This window comes from Ptychodera flava, chromosome 6, assembly GCF_041260155.1.
Source record: "Ptychodera flava strain L36383 chromosome 6, AS_Pfla_20210202, whole genome shotgun sequence".
Lineage (NCBI taxonomy): Eukaryota > Metazoa > Hemichordata > Enteropneusta > Ptychoderidae > Ptychodera > Ptychodera flava.
In genome coordinates this window covers 42078980-42105414 of record NC_091933.1, presented here as the reverse complement: position 1 = coordinate 42105414, position 26435 = coordinate 42078980, and the positions used below count along the sequence as shown (strand labels likewise).

Here is a 26435-nt window from a genome sequence, read left to right as displayed (position 1 = left end):
TTACCACTGTGTTAATATTTCAAAGTCTGACTTTGCACTGCTCAGGCTATAAACCACTCGGAAAGCAAAGAAAAAAGTCAATATGTACGGTGTATGGTCCACTTTAACTGTTTTGGTCACTTTACAGATGATGAAAACCCTATTAAAAGTCCCTCTCCATGAAGTAAAATTTGCCGTTTCCCTGAGAAAAGATGCGCCCAAACTATTTGAGACTCTTCTAATTGCTGCATATCTGTGCAACAAATTTAAGCCTGAAAGTTTCGGTTCCAGATCCATATGGCAATAATCCCTCTCTATCCTAGATCAACTTTCTTAATGGCTTTTCCAAACAGATCACCAGTCTAGCTGTCCTAGATATTTTTAATTAAGTTTGACGTACGTCATGTGAAAGTTTTGGTTGTCATCAACTTGGTGTTATGTGTTGATACATGTACTCTTTCTGTAAGACTAGAATTTTAATTGTCCCTTTTGAAGCGTCTGGTCAGTTTCAAAACCTGGGCAATCCCCTAACTTTTGGGTAAAGTTCAAATTTACTTGAAAGGCAAGATCAGCTGTAATACTCAGGTCTTTCCCATGGTTCAGGATATAATCCGGTACTGCCTATTGTGGGATTATTACAAGATGAGGAAGCATGAAGCATGTGTGTGTTGTTGCAGGTCACTTAGATTTCTTCCCAGTAGTCCCCTGCACAATTACCATATATTGAAACTGTTTAACTGGGGTCAAATACTGCAGTGTCTGCCTCAGTTCCTGTTTGACTTCAGCAGAAGTTAAGTACTCTCTGGTGCAAGACTGGTGGTGTCACTTTTCAAAGAGAAGCACTTCCTCAGTGCCCAGGCCCAGTAGTGTGTTTCTTGTGAGAGGAGAGAAAAAACAAAAGCTGGGTGAACAATTTGTAATGCGTGATTTCTCTGTCTTCTGCCTGGTAGGAGAAGCAGCACTTCGCAGCAACGGCAATAGCGAAAACAGATCGGATTCTCCGAAGGAACTGCCATCCAAGATAAACAGACAGAGGAGAAGCACAGAGCGCAGGGAACTCTCTCAAGCGTTGAAGTTTGATGAAAATCACATCAGTACCTGTACATCGCCGCTGAACAAACCGATGACAACCACTACCAAGTGTGCAGGAACACAAACGTAAGTATATCAGCATGTATTGGGTTTGATTTCTGATGGTAAGTTTCTTTGGGGATGGGGGTGACGATGAGGGTGTGTTGGGTTATGGTTTAGAGTGTAAGCAGGTGTTCCTTTTTGGCTGAAAATGCATACTGAGTGTTTGAATTAGTGTCACAACCTGCATGTACTTTGGTACTTATGGTCTCAAAATTGTGTTTCTAGCTCTGTTGATCAATTGTCTCAAAATTAGTATAAACTTGAATCTCTGTTTCTAGCTCAGTTGATCAATGCCACATATTTAGAAAAATAATGTGACACTCATGGAATTTTCTCCCATAAGAAACATAGGGAACACTACATCAGAGTAATTGTAGAATATAGCAGACACATGTGCATCCACCTGTTAATGGATCAGTACACTCAATTACTGATATCTTTCACAGGGCATGATCATGCTATACCGTTGTGTTCACTTTCTAAAATGGTCAGGGCCTCTCTCGGGCGTATAACTTGACTCAAGCAAAGCATAGCATTCTCATAGTCTATTCCATAATTACTTTTAACAAAGTTCTATGCAACCAATAAGACCATTGACTTCGCTATTAAAACAAAAAGTCCCTGGGCAAGCTCAGAAAGTAATGTCTGGCATGTTGAGTGTCAAATCAATATGGGGAATACCGACATTAAGACTGACTGAGTGTATATTGTGTTGCTGTTGCACACATCCAAAAGATCCACTCTCTGTCACTGTCAAAGGATTGAGTATGATTCATAGTGGCCAGGAGAGTCGGCCACTGAATCAGAACTTCCATCAAGTTGGCGCTGTCTCTGTCAGTGTTGTGTTAGAATTTCCAGTTTACAATCATTTTAAGCATACTGTAAGCACTCACCCTCAGAAGCCAATATCGGTCCGTTTATGCGCTGAACTTTTCAGTTTAAGTATATATGTACAGCACAATACCTTTCTAAAATCAGCCCTGGCAAGGATGTTACCATAAATTTGACAAGACTGATGGTAACCTTGATGCGACCTTGTGCTGACAGTGTTTTGCAAGTGATGTGCTCTTGACCTTATAATGCAAGACCAGAGGTATTTTATAACAAAAATAAACAGCTTGTCTGGTTAAACTTTCTGCAGACATTGACCGACAGATGAGACACTCAGTGCACATGTAACAGTTGTACCACCACTTCTACACGTCGATCAGTTACTGAACCAGAAACGGGAGGTGTTAATTCCCTTCACTGTATCAATACTGACCTTTATCCCTCATGACCTTCACCCAGAAAGCAGATTCCTTCTCATCCCTCTTGCAAGTCTAGAACCTAGCAAGTCATTTTGCTGCTCTGTTTTATGGGATAGATTCTACCAGTAGACTAATATTGGCTGGTTCGGAAATAATACTAACATTATAAAGTAGCAATATTGGTCTAGACAACTTTAGCCTCGTAGATATGTAGCATCTGTCTGTAGTGATTTGAGGTCTCTTTGAGTCAATTAAATAATTTCTACAAGTTTCAGAAACATCAGCCGTGCACCAATAATACATGCCATATTTCTGCCTCTTACGTCAAAGAGAACTTTTTGGGGCATTTGTACGTCATATTAGTTCAGAGGGCATACACACATGCACACACAGCTGAGATTTTCATTCATTCCTTCATGCAATTGTGCTCTTCAGTGTGTTGTAATACTCTCGGAGAGTGCAAAAGTATAAATCAATATTGCAGAACAGGCTTCTGGAATTCTCAGAAGTAACACTTTGCAGCCCTTGCTGTCTGCAAGTTTTAGCTGAAACTGTGCTAGTTATCTTATTCTGGTTTGTATCTGTCAGTGACTGACTTTCCTCTGTCTTTTGTAATTGTCTTTTTTATGTCGGTCATTAATTTATTAAGTCCGAGTGAGATACTTTTCACACAGCTTGATAGTGAATGAAAAGGATTATTATTTACCAGGCATAATTTTTAGTTTTGAAGAACGAATGATGTCATTACATGCTGGGACCATCAAAGCCATGACCATATCATATCATGCATGCATGCAGGAAACATCCCTTGCATACTTGGCCTCAGAGTAAAGAAACAACAAACAATCAATTTATAGAGAAAAACTGTTGATCTCTCTACATCTCAAGCTAGGGTTATATTTCACTTTCCAGCAAAAAAGGTCTTCCTGTGCATTCCCTGTGTACGTGCTGTTTGTTTGCTTCCGTCCATTTCTCTGTCAACACCATTCCACTATCAAATGTGAAAGAGACAGAGTTGCCATTTCTGATGTGATTTGGGTTATTTTTTACGTCTCGAAAGAAGTGATTTATTCTATTCTGTTGACTTAGGCATGCTTTTCCTCTCAGCTGTCTGAGCTCTGTGGTGACCTTGCCTGCAGATGTAATCCATGAATACTGATGATGATGTAACGTTTCAACGGAGAAAGTTATGTCAGTAAAGAATTCACATGTTATGCCAGCTAAAGCTGGGCTTTAGCAGAGATTTGACAAGAGAAACAGACTTGACCCATCAGCAAGAACAGAAATAGTTTCTCCAAGGAATTAAAGATACAGTACCCAAAATAACACATGTCAGAGAGATAAGGACTTAGGCCCGCTATGAGCAACATCGCCCTTGATACGCATGTACCTGTAATCAATTGGCATTGGTTATCTCACACAAGTTTGGATGTGTCTGATGCGTCCAGTACAGAGTTACAACTATGCCAAAGTATGAGCTTCTGGGTCAGGCCTCCCCAGTGCGAATTCCCTGAAGGTGCATACCTGGATAAGAAAGGCGAAAACTGCTGTAACAGTTGTGCAGGCGGCAAATTTTTTCCCATGGCTGTGAAAGAGGAGAAAAAGACAACTAAAAATTTCTCTGCACCTTGGCTTGTGTGGGAAAGATTGCATGGAATGGGAGACATCTGGTGGTGGAATGCAAACGCATGGAATGATTGTCTGTTAGTTTAAGAGCCATGTTGCCTAACACCAGACCGTACACAATTCATCTAGTTTGAGACACAGTTTAAAGTACAAACAGTCCGTGCGCAGCATTGATCTGTCTGGACTGGTCATATCTCTTTTGAGTTCTGATATCTTCCCTGTGACAGTTGATGCTAATCTGTGTATAAATGCTTGTCTTCCTCCCTGCTTCCACTGGATGATGTTTCCAAGCAGTTGCAAAGAAGGACTTCTGAAGTGCTTGACAGATGATGAATATGGCAAAGATGTTCAGTTAGTGAAATGTGAGTCCGTTCCACATCAGTACAGAGGGTATATTTAATTTAAGTATACATATATATATTCATCCTCTCAGTGCGTTCTCGCCAAACTGTATCCCTTTCACACTCGTCACTGCAGACTTCAACACGGATGAAGGTACATGCTTTTTGCAGGTCTTGGTCTGTGTGTTCAAACAACTAGGAGGATCTTGTTTGCTGGTCAGTAAGTGTGAAAAGTTTTTACAAACTTCATACGCTCATCTGTTTGTATGCGATGTTCAGTTTCAAGTGTTCAGATTTGTCCAAAGTGATTTTTTTGGTCTCCGATAGGAAAACTTTCAATGAAAGTTTGATATGTTCAGGACTGGTAATGTTCTGGTGATGATCCACTTTATACAGCAACAGAACTGACTGGAAGAAATCATTGATCTTGAATCTAGCACTGTTTTATAACTGTGGGAACCCTGAAGCTGGAAAATGACCATCTAGATTCCTGACCATAAATTCATAGGCCTCTTCAAACCACAATTATTTCTTTAATTTAGCTCAGTAATTCAGCTCAACCTTGAACATATCAACATTTTTCTGCACAGAGCCTTGAAATGTTTGTGCTGAGAGTAGTATCCTTACAATTCACTGTCATTTATTTCAATTGCCCAGTGTCTCTGGTTGTCTTCTGGATGGCAGAATCAAGCGTATTTTTACATCCATTTTGACTTAACTATATGCAAAAATAATAATAATAATATCTGTCGATAATGTACACAGCATGCTGTACAAAAATTAATAAACAAAGTCTCATAATAGTCATAAAGTTGCCAATCTCACTGTGTATAGTCTTGTCAAATATCTTGACAAAATTTATAAATGCACTCATTTTGGCATGACTGCAAAGATATTCAGATCTTTCAAATTCCATTTTTGAATCTTCATCGTAATAATTACGACTCTCTTGCTTTGTTGTCAATCAAATTACTCAATGTCTTTCTTCTCTTTGTGCCTGACTCTGCTCTTCTGAAAATTCACATCGTCAACTGACTTAAATTTAGGTGTATCACAGAAAATATAGCATAACATAGTTCTTCTCCTCATTCCTTCTACTCTAAATGCGATCACAATGCTCTGGTATAGAGATAGTTTTCATTATACTGACCCTACAATCAGACAAGTAGTATGTCTATACTTGTCAAATCTGAAATCATTTATGTGGCAGTATCTACTACATGTATATCCGTGGAAATCATGTACAGATCTGATAATTGAATCAGTTTATACATTTACTTGTATAGAATAGGCCAACGGGAAAATCAAGCGAAAAATAGAATATTTTTAAGTCCATCTTTATCAACATGGAAATTAGTCTTTGTTCAAAAGATGTATCATAATAGGCCAAACCCGGAATTCGAATCAACCACGGTACAAATAAAAGCCATGTGCGCAAACGCTCATAGACGTATGTGTATTTCCATACGCGTTAGTACACATATGGGTTTGTTTGTACCGGCATCAAGTGATTATTTGGGCGTACTGAGTCTGTAGAATGCATCGCATCCTTTTTATTCCGGAGTAGAACCATTGGTGTTTTGTTAAGGGCGGTAAGCAGGTAAATGTTACCGGGGTTCCCCTTGTTATATCAATGCAGTCAAATAGAGGGACAGCAGCAATGTTACCAGGGTTCCCAAATCATTTACCAATATTCCCCAACCTTAGCAAAAACACTGATAATTATCTAAGGTTTGCAAAATAGTTTTTCTGTTGTGCTAGCAGCTACAGAGAACTGCACTTTGATTTTTGCAACTCAATGCATGATTTTTTCTTTAAATTCTTTTTGTGAGACCTGACCATCATCCATTCACAGGTCATCAGCTTGTCATTCCAGAATATTGCACTCTTATCTCTCAGTGGAATCCCGCCGAGTACAACATCCTTTCATAAAGATATTATATGCTGTCATTTTCTATTTAATTGCTGATGGTCCTTCTGTTCGCATTAAAAAATAAGAGATATACAATCCGTGTGGTCACCTGTTGCTTGTCATGATGAACCCTGTCATTTGAAGGTTCTCAATTTTGAATGATATGCGTATCTGCTGTGAAGTCTGTGTTATTTGCTAATTGGAATGAAAGTTGTTTGGTTTCTAGCTGGCTCATACCCATCCAATTTTAAAACATGAATTCCATAATTACTGAAATTGTTATGGTAACCTTATCTGTTTGGAGACTGGCGAGAACATCAGTAATCTTTTGCTAGTCTCTGTTGTTGTTGTCGACCGTAATATCAAGCTGTCATTTATGCTGTCAGTGTGTTACACCCCCACAGATATTCTGTGGCAGATTGGCAGAATATTGAATGATGGAACTGATAAAAGTTTGATATCAGCACCATCTATGGTCTGAATCTTGTAAATACTCAACTACTCGTGTCATGAGTCCAAACCTGCAAGTCCTGCATTGGCCTTCAACTCCTGGCACATTACCGGTGCCTTTTGAAAATATTAACAATCCTTGCCATATGTTTAGGGGAGCACAGAAATTCATCCCAAATATTTCTGATTAATATTTTGTAAGTCAGGATTGCTCTGTACAATTGCAAAAGGAAGTAACAGTCATGATAATGCTTTATATGATATCCAACATTCCATTCTGTCCAGATAATCACATCATATTTGCAAGACAACATATTAGAATATTTAGCCAATGTTAGTAGTCGTCTTATTCAGAGACTGTTCAGATGCCGAAATATTAACATAAAAAAACGCTGTTTTATATCTGAACTTCTCACTGTAAGTGACAGCAAAAATTTGACATAGAATATGAAGTTTTTGTTGTGGATTCTTTGTGTAAGTACAGGCAATAATTATTCTCTGTTTGCATTTGATGTTGCAGTTGTAGTCGCCTTGTTGGTGTCTAATCTGAATACAGTAGTTACAACAGTGGATTTTAGGGCATGTTCATGATGTGTGTTCTTCTGCAGGGAATCATATACACTCCACTTCTTCACAAAAAAGAATTCATCTTCTTAAAAAAACAGGAAATTATGATAATTCACCAATATAATGATAGTTAACATCTATGATTCATGTATGTTATCAATAGATCCTTGAGAACGTGCATTATTTTGAAGTTGACTGTTTTATTTTGCCTGTTAAATTATTATACTCCAAAGACCGTCCTTTTCCAAGTGATGGACGCAACCTGATGAACTGTGACTAAGGGACACATAAAAGGTATGGATCATGAGTTAGCCAGCTGCAGGTTTATGCCAATCTGCAAGGTAGATAAAACAATTGAAAAAGAGAGAGAAAAAGTGAGATGAATCCGTGAATGAAAGAGATATATGCAGACTTATGTCCTTCAGTTGGAATATATGTGGCAGCTTTAAACTTTTCAGCTTAAACTTGCGTCACTATTGTCCTTGTCGAGGAAGATTAAGATTTTTTCAAACAATATGAGCACAGTAAAGCACATTTTAACAAATTGATAATGGTCAGTGTGACGTGATAATACTTGCAGCTGTTCGGTACGGAGGAACGTGAAGCGGGATTTATGAGGCAGTATCTGTTGGTTTTATCGCCGTTTCATCGCTGTGACATATGGCTACAGTCATGTACAACACCAGTTTGGTTTCAATGTCTCCAAATACAGTGCAGTGGTTCACCAAGTAACTGTATAAGCCGTTTGGTTTCACTTAGCCTAGACCCAGGGGTCGCCTAGCTGTGTACAGTTGTAAAAATTCATAATTTTGAAAGTCTGCTCTGCATCAGCCTGGCTTCTCATAAAACCAACCAATGCAGGGATTATGAGTTGACCTATATTGACCCCTGGATCAGAGCTTGATGATCTATACAATTCATCTTCTTTCATCAGAATTTCAAAACTGCAGTGTGCTGTATCTCTTTGATTGCGTGTTATGTCTCAAAGACCAACATGAGTTAACTTTACTTTCATTCTAGTTTAATCAAAACTTAATTATTACATGTAACAGTCTTCCATGATTCATTCTAGGCCTTGACTTAAAAAAACTGCACACCAGGCATGGTATGTGTTTTGTCATCTTGACTTTGTGATTTGCAATCACTTGCAGGCTGGCAAGGCAAGATTATATCCCCATCAGGCAGTTCATAACCCTCACTTTTACTGACCGGTTGAAATGATCTTGGTACAGGTTTCTGATGCCTTGCAGTAAAATGACTTTGCAATATACAAACAGATGCGTGTATGTGTTTATATTTTGCATGGCCATTTTACAACGTTTGTATCAATCATTTTGAATTTTCAGTTTTGAACTCTAAACAAAATCTTTATGAAATTTTGTCAAGTGTCTCATATACTTTCTTTAAGTTGATGGATTTTTTTTTTCATTTTATTAAAACCGTTTTACTAGTTGCAGACCTCAAATAGAGTCTTTACTATTATTTGATATCTTTGACCACTTACTGGTCAAAATCTTAGGAATCCACAGGTAGCCAATTCATGAACTCTCCAGGTGAGCACTCTAACTTATAGTCAGTCACTTGCATGTTGATGTACCGATAACGTGGCTTTGGACGGAAGGATATATGAATTTTTTTAGCTCAGCTCATTACAGCAGTCATCAAAAACTATCTACAGTGCGTAATGAGGTGATTCAATGAGGAAAAGAGGACTATGCCAATTTCTCAAAAGGAAACTTGCAGTATTGACTACAGTGCCTCTTAATGTTTGATTCTGGTGGCCGATGTATTTCAGTTGGCAACACATGTTTAGGGTATATGGTATACGGTAGCCGTTGACGGACTGTGATTGATAGGGTGTCTCTATACCGTACTTCTCAACTCTGACAATATCCAACAACTGGAAGGAAGCCAAAAAGCAGGAAATATGCAAGTACATATGGATTCAGTTTTTGTGAAAACATGATTAATGCTCGGAGGAGGATGATGATGCTGGCAAACCACTCGGCACGTGTTCCAGTGTAAAACAGACCGTAAAGAGAATATGCAAGTCAGAGATCTGTCGTCAAGTTTTTGAGGGAGAATAGAGAAATGAAAAGATGAGGACTTGAAGGGATACAGACTGCTGCAGTGATTCCTGATATTGTGTCTGTGGATGCACTAAACACTTCAATGCTCTGATCAGTGTTTCAACAAAGTGGTGAATCACTAAAATGCTGATGAATACATGTGTCCAAACGCAAACCATTATCCTTTTAATATTGCAGTAGAACTTTATCAGTATCCAAATGTATTTGGTTTCCTCTCAAATTTGATAACATACCTTTCTGTGCCACATACAACCTTTGAAAGTGAGAAAAACAGAACAGACATCATTTCATGCCATTTACAATGACACATATAATGTATTTATGCTGACTGATCACCTTGTCAGTTGTTAAATTCACTTACCATGCATAATGAGGGTAAAACTGATGGATAATATAGGTTTTCAAAAGGTATTGTGTCTTTTCCAAGACAGCACAGGGCAGGGCTTTGCTTGAGTCAGACATGGAAAGGAAAACTGTACTTGAACTCAACAGGTTCTACACTGTATACATTTGTATTAGTGTGATCAAAGTTCGGAAATGAACTTCAATGAGATCAACAGCAGGAACACTTTGCAGTGGCTCTCTACAGAGTCTGTTCAGAAGGATTTACAGTGGAAAATATTACAAGTCACATCATGTTGAGTACTGTTTCTAATTTGTGTGAATTGACTTTCTCATTGTGTGAGAGTTGATGTGCCCAAATACCATGTGTTGAATCCATCAATCCTATCAAATGCAGGTATAGAGGATTGTTGGGAAGCAGACAGTTTTTACATCTTCAGCTTCCAACACTGTGCCAAAAATTCTCATCGGCAGCTCTGGTTCTATGTCAAGTTTAAGTTTTTGGAGGTTTATTTGAAATTTGCCACACTTCTCTGTATGCAGGAGTCAGTGTTTGGAATCTTTGGAACTTGTCTTGTTTGGGTTGGTGGTTAGTGGTACCTGAAGTTAAATTTCTTTGAATATATCATTAGCAAATGTCTGTGCTTATACAGACTTACATGTATACCAAAATATCACAAAGCATTGACTCCTCTACTTCCATTTGATGCATGAAAATTGTAGGCAACAAATCATTCATTCCCTAACTGCACCTGTTGTGAGAAATGGCTTGAGATTCAGGAGGTAGGATGTTAATCGGGACAAATTTTTTATTTTTTATTTTTTTGCATTCAGGGCTTTGACTGACTTTATTCAACATCACGTTTTAGAACTTATGATTTTGCAGATCTGTGCTTTGTCATATTGAATGTATTGATCACCAAGTGCAACAATGCAACCGTGTTAGAATTCAGCAAATCCAGAGCAGAAATTTGATTGGAAAATGAAGCCAGATCAGCTGAACCAACAGACTTTCCAACAACTATACCGATCAGTTGAGCTGTGACATCCAGCCAATTTTTCAATGTCCATGCGATACACATACAAAGCAAGAAGCTGGCAGACTTATCCAATATGCATTGAAGTCAGTGATGAAGTTACAGGTCACTGACCATTGCTACATGGATGCAGAGTTGTCCAATTTGTCACACATAGCTCATAGCCAGCTGTTGCAGCATTTCCCCCACATGGCAGCATGAAATACGACGACAGGCTTCCATCTTAACTGTTTTTGCTACTTCATAGGAGCCTACACCCTAAACACTTAGCAATAGGTAAGATTCCTTGCTTTGTGTTCCGAAACACGGCAGGAATGAATAACCCGCTTTGTCTTCTTCGGCTTATTCCGTCATCTCGGCAGTAATGAGGCAACCAAGCTCTCGGAACATGACAACTATTTGTGATTGACCTTGGAAATCTGGATCAACTGAGTTCAGAATCTGGAAGACTGCATTTCAAAGTCCACCCCTATAAACCGAACCTAAATTCATACCAAGCAGAATATCAGTCCAGAACTTGTCCGTACCTTTGGTATGGTGTCTAAAGTAATCTTTTAGGTACCATACCAAAACTGCAGAAAGGCTCCTTACTAATAGAATATATCTCATGCATTTTAACATTTGACACCCTTATTATTAAGAGTAAAACTTTCAATCCCAGGTATTTAGCCCTCCCTCACCTGTATTTGCATGTCTTTGTCTATCCTAGATATGCATATTTCTAGAAAGTTTTTCAGAGTTTTCAGAAGCAAACAACACAATTTTCTATAACATAAACAAGTGGTATAAACCATCCCATTTCTTGACCGCATTGGCCAGTGAGTTGAGGAGAGGATCAAATTTCTTCTGAGGGCTAATTAGGTAGGATGAATTATTGTTATCAGTCGAGTGATGATGTTCTAGTTTATTAATTTTACATGGAGTCATGCAGTATTTTAATCCAATTTTTTCTGATATAATGATTTTACATTAATTTTGATATGATATCCTGTGGCAAGGTGGTGTAAGCTCACTTATAACAGTTTGGATTCAACCTTAAAAACTGTCTCTTGCTACAAAATCTCAAACTACAGAGGCCCGTGACAATTTATGACAACAATATTGTATTACAGACGACATATCACAGGACAATGACCTTGCTAATACCAATTGATATAAAAGTCATTGGAAGAAATTAAAATGAGATCGAACAACTTTTATCTCAAATACTTCAGTGGAAACTGTTCTCTCACTTTAATAGCTGCTATCTTCGTACTGAACTGTGACAACAAGATAAACATGCTGGGAAATAGTGTCTTTAGAACTTTCAGGTTTTAACCTGTAGTGCCGATATACCGTACCACAAGCCAATTTTTTTATGGAAAGCTGTCGATTTGAAAGTTGCATTGATGCAGAGGATTGTGTTGACATTAAACCCATGCTAAGCTGTGTTGTATGGATGTTTGTTTTTAAAGTTACCCATAATGCCTTAGTAGGTGGTTCCATATCTCTATCTCTTAATATTGCTAGACCAACCAGACATCTAAACAAACTTGTGTGTTATTAGTTGTCTGTTTGGGACTTATAGATTGCATTACGTACATGTGGCACACTACGCGCTGATATCTCAGACATATGCAAGGACACAAAATAAAACACTCTGTCGTGCATATGCATGTCGATTGATTTTGATGTATAATCCAATGTGGTCGTTTGGCAGCCATTTTGTTTCCATTTTATTAATGTCTGAAAGCATTATGTGGATATACCTGGCCGATTTCATTCAAAGTTGATACAAGGACAATACATGGATCTCCAATACATTTGCTCATCCCTGTTTAATGCATACCAATATGACATATATCCATTATTCTGTTAAATCAACCCTTCAATAAGTATATAACATAAATAGGATGACTACGCCCTCATATACCGGTACATCTGATCAACCAATTTGAACACTAAAATTTTCGAATTCTCAAATGTGTGTGCCTGCCTGTGAATGCATAATTAGTGGCCCAACATTTAGCAGTTCCAGTTATCCCAAACACATAAATTGACTAACACATGTTTGGTGAAATGTGTAAATGCGGGTTTTTTTGGGAGGGGGGGGGTGTGAGGAGGAGGAAGTAGGAAATAGGAGTGGTTTGACTATTGCTGTGTTATGGGTCACGTCACTCTTACAAAGTGCGGCCATATATTGCCAGACATTATTTCATCAGCGCGTGATGTTGTGCATGTTCGGATCATTAAAGACAAGCCATGCTATCTGAACGGAGTATGCCAGCTATTTGTCAGCTCTTTCTACTGTATTAGCAGAGCTTCATTCCACAGATTGCTGGAGTTACACACAGCCTAGAGTTCTTCTAAGGGGCCCTATGCAGGTTCAGTTTTCAAACAGTTTCACATTCTGCCGTCTGGAGAAAACAAAAACAAAAAAACAAACAAACAGAACAGCTTGACAGTGGAAGATTCCAATGATAATGTGATTGTATTGCTAGTAAAGATAAGTAAACAGTCATGGAACAAGTGTATAACAACATGTTATCATTTTCATCTGATGGAGCAATCAGGTGGTTGACAGCCACCAACACACTCTTGTTATTTTGTTCGATCCATAATGTTAAAAATGTGGATTGCCTAGGATGGAGAGTGTTTATGAGAAAACTGAACAGAATATGTGAACAATGCAGTGTGGAAAGCTGGCAGCTCCAGAACATGAAAACAGATTTTTCAACCACCATGCAACTTGTTTTAGCTTCTGAGCTTTTTGCAAGAAACGATGAAACTAGAACCAACTTTTTGAGTTTAAACATGAAAAAGAAGTTGTAAAGTACGTTGAACTTGTCACGCTATGGCACAGAGATTCTTCAAAAACAAAGTCAGCTGAAAAGTGGACTAGTGTCGTGTCAATGTGTACAGTGTACTTCTGAATCTAAACAGAAATATTGAATTTCATAGACATCTCAGAAATTTGGGTCAGTACTGTATGATAAGTGACTATTTTGTACAGAAACTGTTCACATCTCCCTCAGAGCGCCTGAAAATGGTGAAACACTATTGATTGAAGCTTTGCAAATCCAACGTGACAGCATGCAAATTCTCACAAAATGTAATGGCACATTGTTCTGACCTTTAAACCAGGAGCAGCCTTGTGTAATTCAGTATTCCCATTGTTACTGCACAACCAGACGCAGAACTACCACTGAGGACGTGAAGATTAACAGGTTAAATGATTTACCCCGTGGTGTAGCCATTCGCAAAATATCTCTGATGGTCTAATTCTCAGCACATGATACTGCTGTCGGCTGTGAATATTATCAGAGATTATGGTTAGAAAGTATTACTGTTGCAGTTTGCTAATTCTGTTAGGAAAGTCAATTAAAAAAATTAGTTCATTTTGTAGCCTTGGGCTATAAAATATATGGAATGTGTATCAGTAATCTGAAATAAATGCAGTGAACTATTAAGAGCTGATGTATTTTCAAAGTACTTTTAATGAGTTTTGAGGGTGGTGTACATATAATCAGTTTGATCTTTGTGAATCCCAAAAGCCTTGTGGCAAGGATTAATTTGCTTTTGTATCCATAAATGATAACATACCATTTGGCAGAAATTTATAGTCCGCCGTGATGTTTAAAGGAAGCAGCTAATCAAGTGAGTGCAAATCTGTCTGAAGTGCCAGATTCAGTCAGAATTCAGTGTAGTCTGTTTTCATTGGTGCGACGACTACCAGATGCACAAAGCATTTCAGGATATTATTTATAATTTGTGACATTTTTGGACAAATTGTTGTTTACAGTGCTATGTACACACATGTAAACAAAATCTGGTGCCAAACGTGACTCCATAAGAGAAAGTTTTTATTACAGAAAACGTCTGATTTTATGACTACAACTAATGTGACCTATGGAACGACTTTTCTACTGATTGGGTCACTTTCTCAGTTTTCTGCTCGATAAACACTATTTCTATTCTGTGTGGCCAATACCATTACACGTGGGAAGTAAAGGGCAGTTTATGGTATGTGGTATTGGGTAGAAGATGAAAATATTCTAGAAGTCATCAGCCTTTTCAGTGCCTGAGCTTCTTTTCTCTGTAAAATTATCCATTAATATATTTTGACAGTGTTTATGGTGGATGTTTCATAATAGATGATGCTTTCAACACCACTGTCTTACTTCTCCCTAATGTGAGCCAGTTTGGTGTTTACAGTGTGAAAGGTTGTGGGACTGTTACCAGGGGTTGCCACAGTGGCACACAGCACCAGCAGCTCATCCATGTCAGTGCCGGTGGGATTTGCTTCTGATTGGCACTGTCCATTTGGCCTCCATTCTCTCTCTCTCTCTGTGTACAGCTATCTGTGGGAACAGGTTAGACATTTTTGTTTTTCTACCCAGCGGGATTAGTGTTGGCATTCATAGAATTGGCAAAAAGACCAACCTCTTCCCTTGTATATTGACACTGGGGCTAGTTATTGTCCATTTGTTGGGATGAACAGGTGCCGCACTCCATCATTGATTCTTTTAGGTCTGGCTTTAAGTACTGTAGTAAAGTCTGGGATAGTGATCCTGGTCCATTTATTAGTGCTTGGTCTTTTTATGTTTGCCAGAACATATTATGTTGCAATATAAAACAACTTTGCGGCTGTGTACTGCACTGAAAGTTCTGTGTATAAACCAACATTCAAAGAACAGGTAGACTAGTAGACACAAGACTTCTTTAATTGTAATCCATTCACCCTTCGTGGTTTAGCCCAATCCTGTTGTTTTGTGTGAAAAAGAGGACTGCTACATGTACATCAGAAGGGAGGGAGGGAGTCTCAAGGGTTGTGTGTGGATGGAGGTTGGGAGGAATGCAATTTAGCGAAAAAAAGGATGAAAGTTATGATCAGACTTATGGGGTGGTACAGTATGATATTTGATATGATATACTTGCCTGGAAGCTTGAAGGCTTGTTCTGGCTTCAACAGCATGTGATGTAGTGTAAACAAAAATCTACACTCAGTGAGAAGGTCAAGTTGACCCTGCAGCTGTACAAGAAACCCCCATTAGACTGAAACCCCATTCCTCTCAAGATGTCCCATGGCAAATTTGTAGATTTTTGTGCACTTGTAGGGCACAAATGTCTTTGTGGGGGATTGGAGATGTAATGAAACTAAGCTGTCTTCACATATGGCTCTCATATCTGATCATACAGTTTTTGTTTTTCTTTTATTAATCACAGAGTCTTGTCCACAGTCAAAGAATACCCCAATAGTCACTGTCTTCACAGCATGACCACGTTGCCAGAATCTGCCATAGGGGAACCCAGGACAGGCACAATCAACCCAGCTGTCGTTGCCAACAACAACAACAACAATCATCCAGCCCTCACTATGACAACCAGTACACAACAGATGATGAGGCCATCGGTGATAGCATGTGCGCCCCCGCCGCAAGTTGTACGCGAGAACAATGCAAATGCGGCAAGAAACAGCAATGGCGAATTCACTTCCAGTACGAAAGGCAACCAGAGGAGAGAGGTCACCTGTGCAACAGGTAAGTTTGGTATTACCAACTGTGGTGTAATGTCTCCCATGAATTTGAGAGAAATCATTGTCTTACAAAGGCTTGATATCTTATGTCCACTGATCAGAGTTTTTATCTGACAGTATAAAAATTTAACTTGGCACATATATTTTACCTGTACAAAAGTTCTCTGTCACACCATTTGACAGTGGAGCAAAAGTAAAAGTATTGAGAGCTAATGTGTCCATTTTGTCTATCAAACGCACTGATATCGATCATCTGCAGAAATGTAAAGTAAATTCATATTCTCAAGAATGTAAGTACACAAATAGTAATAAATACCCAGGTATTGAATTTCACTTTACTAACAACAAGATGTTGGACTTGTTTTTTACCAAGGAATGTGCGACCCGGCAATAGATGAGCACTTCAGGAGAAGTCTAGGTGAAGATTACAAAGAAGAGTACTGGTCGTCCAAACCATCAAATGCCATCAGTATCACGGGCACCGTTGACGACCACTTCGCACAGGCGCTGGGCGAGAAATGGATCCAGATGCAGAACCCAGAAGCAAAAAACCACGAGACGCAGTCAGCGTCACCGAAGCCAAACAATCACGTCAATCTACAGAGATCAATGGTTTCAATATAAAATACCAGCACTCTATTCAACATATTTTCATTTTCAATCTTGACCACTTTGAGACGATTTTTCCTCATTTGAGTACATACTTCCTTCCTATTATCATTTGAAATGGTTCACAATCTAAGATTTAGAAAAGAAAAAAGATTTGCAATATTGTTATCGGTAGTAATGGCAACAAAATTTACATTTGCTCGGTGTTAGCATACCTTTGTCTATATACTTGCTGTACTTTAGATTTTCCCAATGCTGACCAAAAGTACATCTATTTGTGTTCTTTTTTCTTTTTAGTTTCACCAGAAAACTTTGGCCAGAAACTTTGTCGTATTATGCAGGTGTCCAGACAATCAGTGGAGAATGAGAAAACCCACAATGCAATGCACGTAGCTATGCTAAATCCTTTCAGAGGAAAAAAAAATGGAGGGAAATTGTCTGTGAAGTGGTCAATATTACAAATGGCTTAAATATTTAATGTTTACAACACATTTTCAAGATGAGGATTGATTTTATCTTATCAAAGTTTTCAAGAGCTCTGTTCTTAATGGATTTTCAGGAGAAGTTTTTTTACAGCATTGAATGTTGTTCTCAGTTTTTTTTTTGTGGATATTTCCCCCTTTTATATAGTTTATAATATTGAGATAAGTGTGTGACATGGTCATGAAAGAGATAGAGAATCAATGTGGAACATGCCAGACAGTTTGTTCAGTGCATACACTATGTTTCCTGAATATTAAGATTTTGTTTGGATTCTCAATAGATTCATGTTATTATATTTCAAAAGAGATTTTAATCCAGATTATTTTGCTTTTGAGTTTGTGCACAACACATTTATTTTAACCAGAGTGTGTGTTGTAAAGCATAGATGGTATGTCTAGAAATTTGGTATCCATGGAGATGTATGACTGAATAGTGGAATGTCAATTCAAAAAATGATCTGAAAACAATTCTATTTTCAAAATAGCCAGGCGTTGATGTCGCTTGGCAAATTCTCTTTATAATAGGTGCCACTTTTTTCTTTGATTTTCTGGTTTTTAGCCCTTTCACCCCCATGTCTCCGTGGAGAAGTCAGCCTTTCTATGGAAACCATTTGAGTTATACCAAAGAGTTGGAGGTGAAAGGGTAAAAGTAGCTTAGCCTTCCGGTGTATAGTCAGTTTCAGATGGGATTGCATTGACTATCCTTACCAGACTCCTGCAAGTGTTTCACTCTATGGGCTATGCTTTTGAATTATTGATTATCAAATTAAGGGAATAGACCCATACCATTGAAGACAACACTACTACAGGTAAAGATAGGGCCATCCCATTCAGACAGAGGGATGGTCCTCTGCCGTTGAATTAGATGGATGGGATGAGGTTTGTTTCAGTGACAAAGCCCTTGTTGGCTGATCAACTAAGCATTGTCTGATGTAATTTCTGACGGAAAACACAGTGTTTCTCTTTAAGTTGTCAACCTTGATGCCCTGACAGCAAGACTTATTGCAGAGGTTGAAATTCTCGATCTCTTCCACACCATCAATCGGGACCCCCCCCCCCCCCATAATGATACCTATCTGCTGTATCCAGCATGAAAAGTCTGGAGCATGACTGTCGTACTACATCAAGTCTCAGCAGTTATTTCAGATTCTTTCTGTGTACATTCTATTACTACCCTCATGATCAGTGATGCACTGATCCCGTTCTGTTGTTTTGACTTTACCATCATAAATGTGGAAAATACAATTATCAGATGTGTTTGGTTGGTAGCTCTTCATGAAACACTGTGTTGATCCAGTTAGTTGTACACACTAACAATTAATGATTCGTGATTCCTGTCAATTATCTTTATTTAAAATTCTTGCCCCTAGACAATTTGATTTAGCCCTCTCCTTACTCATGTTTCCAAGACAAAGAGACTGGCTGTATGCCCATGGCAATTCTGTCCTTGCTTCTAGAGAAATCTGTACATATTGGCACTTTTCTTTTCTTGAATTTTATTGTTCACCACTGCATTAAATGTCTTTGGTTAGAGAGAAAGCGAGGAGAAATAAGAAGCAATGATATCATCAGAAATGCTTGGGATGCCAGTCACTGGTTTATCAGTTGTAGGCTTAAAATTATTGAAAAGTAGCATATTTATATCTTTTGCATGAACTTAAATTTACAGTTTATATTTCAAACTTTGCATTCTTGTTTCTTTCTTTAAAATACTCTGTCTTCTTTATCTTGCTCATCTTGAGACTGCTGAAATATATACTCACTGAAATCTACAATAACTATGATTTTAAAGTAATCTTCTGTTTTCAATTCTATTCTCCCCGGTGATTGTGTCCATGACAACAGGTAGTACTCCTTTCATTTGTATTGTGTAAGTTTTGTTCACAAAAAAGGCTTGATATCTTATCCTGACAAAAGTGTTTATTGCTTCCCATTTACCATCATACATAGTATTCTTCCTCTTTATCAGTGCAAACATAATATACTTCAGACATTGCCTTGCCCTGTGTTATAATGTCTGATGCAAATTGCATTCAGCTTCGGATGCAGTCAGGAATGATTATGCCAGCAGACCAAGAAATCCACAGTCATTTCCCACTTATGCTGTAATTGTCCATGTTTAAAACCCAATAACTTCAAATGAAACCTACCATTCAGAGGTGTTTTGCCTTTTCACTGTACAAACAAATTTTGAAATGGCTGGAGACCGCAATTGTTGATGGCGCCTTTCCTGATTCCACTATGCTTATCAAAATGACATTGCCTTATAAATACCATATCTACTCATGCAAAATTTTCAAAACATTTTTTTCAAAATTGCGTCTCTTTAGAAAGGAAATAATATCGTGGGTTTTATAATATAGACATAAAGTCCTTGCTTGTTTGTCACGCTTTCAGGAACTTTCACTTCATAGTTTTTCGTTGATGTAAGCTGCTTTTGTCACTACCTTAAGCTCTATCTTCTGACATAAAAACTCTTAGCTCCATCTTCTGACATAAAAGCTCTTTGAGATATATGTTCTTGTGGACATTCATCTCGGCCACAAGTTTCTTTGAAATAAATTTACCAAAGTATGACGCCTTGTCTTTGTAAAGTCTGGTTTGGTAGGAGATACCTATTGCAGACTCCTCACAAATTGTATTTTGACTTGAGTTTTCACATGGACCTAACCCAGTTGAGGTTCTATCACCATAGCAACAAGGCAGAGTTGTTCTATCTGTAAATAATTTTGTTCATTGTTTTTTGCAAGAGAGGTATAGAATTATTTTACATCGTTATGTTTGTTCTTAATGTATGCGAGTTATCTTGAGGTGGCTGTCACACTTTGTTTGTATGGACATGTGATCTGGACTTTTCTATTTTTTTGTCAGAAAATTACTTTGTTGATGACATACTTCATGATACAGCTGCAGTCTTGAAAGAAAAGTATCTTCCAACTAGAGCTGTTTGGAAATGAAGTCATTACTTGCTCATTCTTATGCAAAAATCAATGTTTGTCTACAAATTTAGATTACAATTGTGGAAATTATCGATTTGAGAATGAAGAAAATACAAGTAAATAAGCAACTGGGAATTTTACAATGGACACTAGAAAATACTACAAGCTGCAACAAAAACCATGCATGCAACACTGACAAAATTTCTCAGAACTTCTAGCAGCAATGTCTGATATTCAGCACAAAACTTGTTATAGCAAACAGCTCTATTGGTTGAATTTCACTCATTTATATAAATTCTGATGTTAGTGACAGGTTTTACCAAAAAAAAGTCTTTGTATGTCAGGACAAAATAAAACTGTTAAGATTTGGGAAGGGGAATGTGAATTAACTTGAATCTTGAACTTTTATCTTTGGACTTCAAAATTTGGCCCTCCCATTAAGTCTTTGTGGAATGTAACCATGCTTCACTATTTAAGATTTGAGAGCTTTTTATCCTGTAACTTTATCAAACAAAACAAGGAATAGATGACAGCTTTTCTTACATGACTGACTTTACTAAAGATAAGGTTATCTTTAAAAAATTCTATATATATATATTAAAAAACCACTAACAATCACATCTGTTGTAAATATATATAAAATAATATTAAAAGATTTTGGTGTTGGTTATCAAAGATGCAATCAGTACTTGTTACCATGGCAACAAGCCTGCACTGTGAAAGCCTTCCCATGAGCTATGAGAGACTTGGTGATTTTAAGAGGGGGTTCTCGGCCAAGTAACTGCCACCTTGTCCACAAAAACCTCTTACTCATTTGTAGTGTGAGGGTCAGATAAAGTGCCAAATTTTCAGACACTTTCAAATTGGTACATCACACAAGAGTTGGTGAGTCCAGCTGTTTGTTCCAAAGTGTTTAGGTGTGGGGTATCACCACCTGATGAAATGTGAAATTATTGAAATGACGGCCACCCACTTAATTACCAGGTGGGAAGGTTCTCACAGTGTCTTTCTTTGTTACTTTGGAAATTGGAAAGAAAACATGATGTGCATGAGTGGATTCTAGAGAACGAGAGGAACAATTGTTTCTGTTTCTGTTGTGTCAAAGTTTTTTTAATTTCCAGTCTTTGCCTTCATGTTATGGCACACACTGGATATGCAATAAAAATTATATTTGTGTTTACACTCTCATCCACGTGTTTGCCTCCTTTAATGATTCCTTCTCCTCCCCCCCCCCCCCCCCCACTTCAGCTTCAGTCAAAATGATATAGGAATAAATCCTACACCAAGTTTTGCAATACATATTATTCATTTTCTCTTAAAATATTGATGTTCTCGTAATCCAGACTCGAATGTTGCAGCATTGCCAATCTGGAACTCTTACATATGTATATGACAAATCTTTTGTCAGAAAGACTGCTTCTTGATATGCACAACAGATTTTTCAAAGAGGGCGAATCATGCAGGCAAATGGTGACAGATACTCTGAATGTCTGACATATTAATGGCCTGAAAATATCTAATGTAAGAGAAAAAAATTCATTCCATATTTCTATTGAGCGATAAGTCATCCACTCTTGATCTCAAGGCACACTGAACTTGCCCAGTACGTGCATATCAAAATTCTGATGAGACGTAACTGTCAACAGGACGGAGACAACAGCCACCATGAGGGTTCTGAAATAAACACTTTTCATCCAAAACATGTCCGATATTTCAGTAGATTGAACTGCACTGTTTCAAATCCCATCGGAGATGTGCACTGGGTATATATATTTCCTTTTTTCATGCCTGTGCCAACATATCTTCCATCTTCTGATGACACACTTTGTCTTCAACTAACAGAACACAGCTAGAATGACACCGTCAGAGGTATTGGCTCACAAGACATAAACAGACTGCGCTGACAACCTTGTAGTGAAAAAATGTACCTTGAATTCCAGTATTCTAGAAGAGTTATTTTCAAACATCATTTTCTAGACTTCATGAGTGAATGAGTGGAATTTGTGGACGGACTTCATGAGTGATAGGGAGACACACTATTCCATGAGAAAACCTGATGGGAAGAATCCATAGACTAAGGAATCTGCCAGTGCCGTAGGAATTTGTTTTCCTTCATTGGAGGAAGCTTAAAACCAAACCAGCTTTCATATTAGCACTTTGTTATTAAAAGAAAGCTACTGAAGCTGACATTGTACCAATTCAGTATCAATAATATCCATTTTAGTGTATGTACGTACACGTACACATGCTGTATTTGGATCTTACAACATCTCCTCTTCTGTATGTGTCTTTCGAATCAATCCCTTTCAGGGCAGATGAAGCAATACACCAGGTACTGATGTACCAGATTCAAGGATGCAATCTGGAATAGGACGTTTCTGATAGAAATAATAACATCAAAATCCCTATGAGAGCAGCAAGTGTGGTTGAAGACGTGTATGATCTTTATGTAAATATGGACAAACAAGTGGCGACGAATGTGACACATTAGAAAGACACTATGCATGGATCATCAAATATTTCAGGTCAAATATTGAGGCAAATATATGTATGCCATGTGCATGTCACATGATAACCAGACTTTTCCCATGCCTTTGAAATGATTTAATTGTTTCCGCCTTAACAGTAGAAACATTGGTACAGGTGGCCTCTCTGACACTTCACATTTGCAGCTGTTAACAGTATAGCACCATGCACTGCTGCACGCTTTGTGGCTTGAACAGCCAGAGATGTAGGTCAAAAAATCCAGGGCAGTAAATTCAATTATTGAGGTAAAGATGTCCGTGATGTCATGGATGACATTCAAAATGTGTGAATTAAGGTCTGTTTAAGCTTGTAAGATATCATAGAGAATCAGGATTCTGATATGATATTCACTGTAATCCTGACTATTATTCTACCTAGATATGTTGAATTGGTGTGTGTGTCTCAAAGCAATGGAGGGTGGGGGGGGGGGGGGTTGCATTTTGCGATTATGATAGGCAAAAAAGAATTCCTGTTAATCTTTCTAATAGTTGCCAGTATTTTCCCAGTGAATTTTAAGGGGATCGTCTTTGATAGATAAGTTCGGTATACATCACATTTATAGTTGTGCCCCTTTTTTGTTAAATTTTCTCAATTTCCATATCACTCTATAGTTTATCTTTTCAGTGATTGTTGATTTTTGAACCAAATCATCTTAACCAACAAATCTCAAAAGAACGTTACTAGTACTACAAAATACTACAAGTGCCATAAGAAATCACAAAAGTACAGTTTATAGAATTGGGAGACAAGTACAGCTTCCAATGTCAAAACAATGCTCACATGTGCGATTACTGGTAGGGCGATTACTGCCTTACTGTTGATTGGTGCAATTACAAATTTATACCATGACTTGACATCGTACATGTACCACAGAACATGGAAGACAAATATAACCAGCATGCATTGTGTGTATCATCACATTGCATATCTGTGTGACAAGTGAGTAGTCCAAATTTGACACGTCCAAAGTCAGCAACTTTTCTTACGCCATTGGCTACATCAGTCATACTAGAACCTTAATGTGAAATGCAGGGTCCCAAACTGAGTTATTGCTTGCCATCCATACTTATGATTATGTATCAAAATACTGTTTGCTGTTTATAACCATTTAACATCACCAGGGTAAAAATTTTGCCGACATTTTGTAACTTTGAGACATGAAAATGGTGTCAAAAGTTGGTTGACCTTGGTACAGAATACGCCATGTTGTGTTGTGGGAAAGTGTTTCTCCCAGAATGCTTGCAATGTGGTAATTACATTGTAAAACATGCATGAAAAATGTTGACATTCCAAGTTATTATTGATCCAACCGAGTTGTCGCCAGCATTTTCCCGCCAAAATTTTTGGCCAAAAATTCTTGACATTTTCCCCAAGCCAATAATAAGAATGCATTTCAATATCATGCAGATGGGAAGTATACGCCCTCATCCATTTCAGTTCACTGGTTCATTTTGGGGGATAAATGTTGATATATTTTGCATACCATGAAAATAATCTGTGGTAAAAAGGACACAGGGAGAGCAATTTGATTTTGCAACGAAACCTGGAACAAAGACTGCGACTTGGTTAAGTGACAAGAATGACAAGCATGTGACAGCAAAAGCTTGTCTGCATGGCCATATCTGGACAAATTACTATTTGTCTGTGAATTTCTCATCCAGGATCAGATATCGGCTTGTCTGTATTTTTGACTCAGTTAGCCTTGACCCGATTTGGATGGAGCTACCTCGAAAGGGGTTCATTTTGTCAGCAAGAACACTGTTGGTGACACTGCAAGCCTAGAATTGCTCCTTGATAAAAGAAGAGAGTTATGTGGGTCAGCAGATAAGGAAAAGATGTAGGTCACACGGCAGGGTTCAAAATAGAGGCCCTTAAAGTTAATGTCTCGGTGACCCAACACCAAACTTTTCATGCAGTATTTCCAATCTCAACATTCCTGTTAAAAATAAAATACCAGAGAAAAATAGGGTTCACACAATTGAATTTAAGGTCAAAACAAATACTTAAAACGGCTTCCCATCTTGATAGCACCATAAAAATTGCCTTGGGATGAAATTTTTGAAAAAAAACCCAAAAAAGCAAACAGTAAAGATAACTGCAACTCTAATCTGATGAGCATTTCTCAGGCATTCAAGGTTTGCATTGACTGCATAACAATGGCGTTAAACGGTCTTGTATGCATGAAGTATGAAACCAGGATCTATAGATACCAGGCATCTTTTGACAGAAAAAGTATATGCTGAATGGTAATGGAAAATCCAGAAATAACTGGGTGTTCGCTGTACTGTTGGTGTCTTTGCCGTTACTGTTTCGTACTAACGTTACAAAACTGAAGTGATCTCACTGTGTCTTAACGAAACACTACGCCTGGCTACTTTGTCATTTTATCCTTTTTGCTCCGGGCAGAAAAATATTATACCATGAAAAAAAATTAGGCAAGCTCTTTGGCGTTAATTGTTCTATTTTTTTCCCCCTTCAATTGCTGGCTGAGTGGAGAGAAATTAGATTCCTTGCAGAGGAAAAGTAGCTAATGTCCAGCATTCTCTGAATTCTGCAGATACATCCTCAAGAGCAAGATAGTTCAGGCAAAATGTTTTTTCAGATTCTCAATATTTTGCCAGTCTGCTGTTTGGGTGGACTCAATCTTGAAGTTTGTAGAAGAGTCAATCTTATTCTTGATCTTCAAAGAGACTGGTTTAAAATTTCCTTGAGCAAAGTTTGGGCAAGACTTTTCAATCTACTTTCAGTTTTGAGATACATTCTAACCTGTTCATCCTAATTGAACAGTCACCATTGACAACAATGTGTTTTGGGTCAAACCATTGTGGTGAAAGGGTGTAGTTCTGAAGACTTTACCAGCATACAGTCAGACATTTATTTGTTGTGCAATATTTCCTCATCAAAACTGCATGATTAAAAAGGAAACACTCATGAGGCTGTTTTTCTGTATAGCAAATAAAGTTTTACTGCTTTTTTTATCAATATTAAAATGTTACAACTTACTGTGACAGCAGTAATTTGAAAGTGTAAAACAAATTTGTCACTTTCCACAAAAATTGCATTTGAAAAAAAAGGTATTTGACCCCCAGCAAGAAGGGTTCAAATTACGTGGACAGGTTTGGAGCGCTGACCATTTTATACTTGAATATAATTTCTAATGGTACTTTTGTGACAGAGACAGCCAATTATACTTCATGTTGACTGATATGCGATTTTATCCCCCCCCCCTGGATAAAAATTGTTCTGTCAGAATCAGAACTGATCGAAGACGTGGCAACATCCAAGTATGCGTTGCAAGGGACAGAGATTAATGTGCAGGATCTTGCCAATACGCACTCTGAAATACCAAACTGTAAAATAAATCACATTAATTTTTCACATTTCTATATTTTGCCATTCAGCACGGTCGAAATGTGTTGGCCGCTGTCGGAAATTGACTTTTAATGATGGAGAAACTGACAAACTAATCAATCAATTAATTCATGCCGCCGTGCATGTGTTCTACACGTTACCATTAAACCGTTTTAAGGTAGCTAAATACCTTTTAGCCACTTTCAGATTTTTATTTTTTTCTCGATTAAACACGTCCCAAACCCAAATAAAGTATACATTTTCTAAAAGCCCTGATATAGAGCT

General features: G+C 37.9%; 1 protein-coding gene across 3 annotated transcripts in view; it reads left to right on the top strand.

The window, feature by feature from the left end:
- Positions 1–21461, top strand: part of LOC139135834 (transcription cofactor vestigial-like protein 4) — a 72310-nt gene extending 50849 nt beyond the window's left edge. For all 3 annotated transcript variants that reach the window (XM_070703573.1, XM_070703575.1, XM_070703574.1), the window contains 3 exons: positions 930–1137; positions 15934–16247; positions 16617–21461. In XM_070703573.1, the coding sequence (XP_070559674.1) occupies positions 930–1137; positions 15934–16247; positions 16617–16867 (773 nt within the window). In that variant the 3' untranslated portion in view covers positions 16868–21461. The remainder of the gene's footprint in view (positions 1–929; positions 1138–15933; positions 16248–16616) is intronic.
- Positions 21462–26435: the final 4974 nt, after the last annotated feature.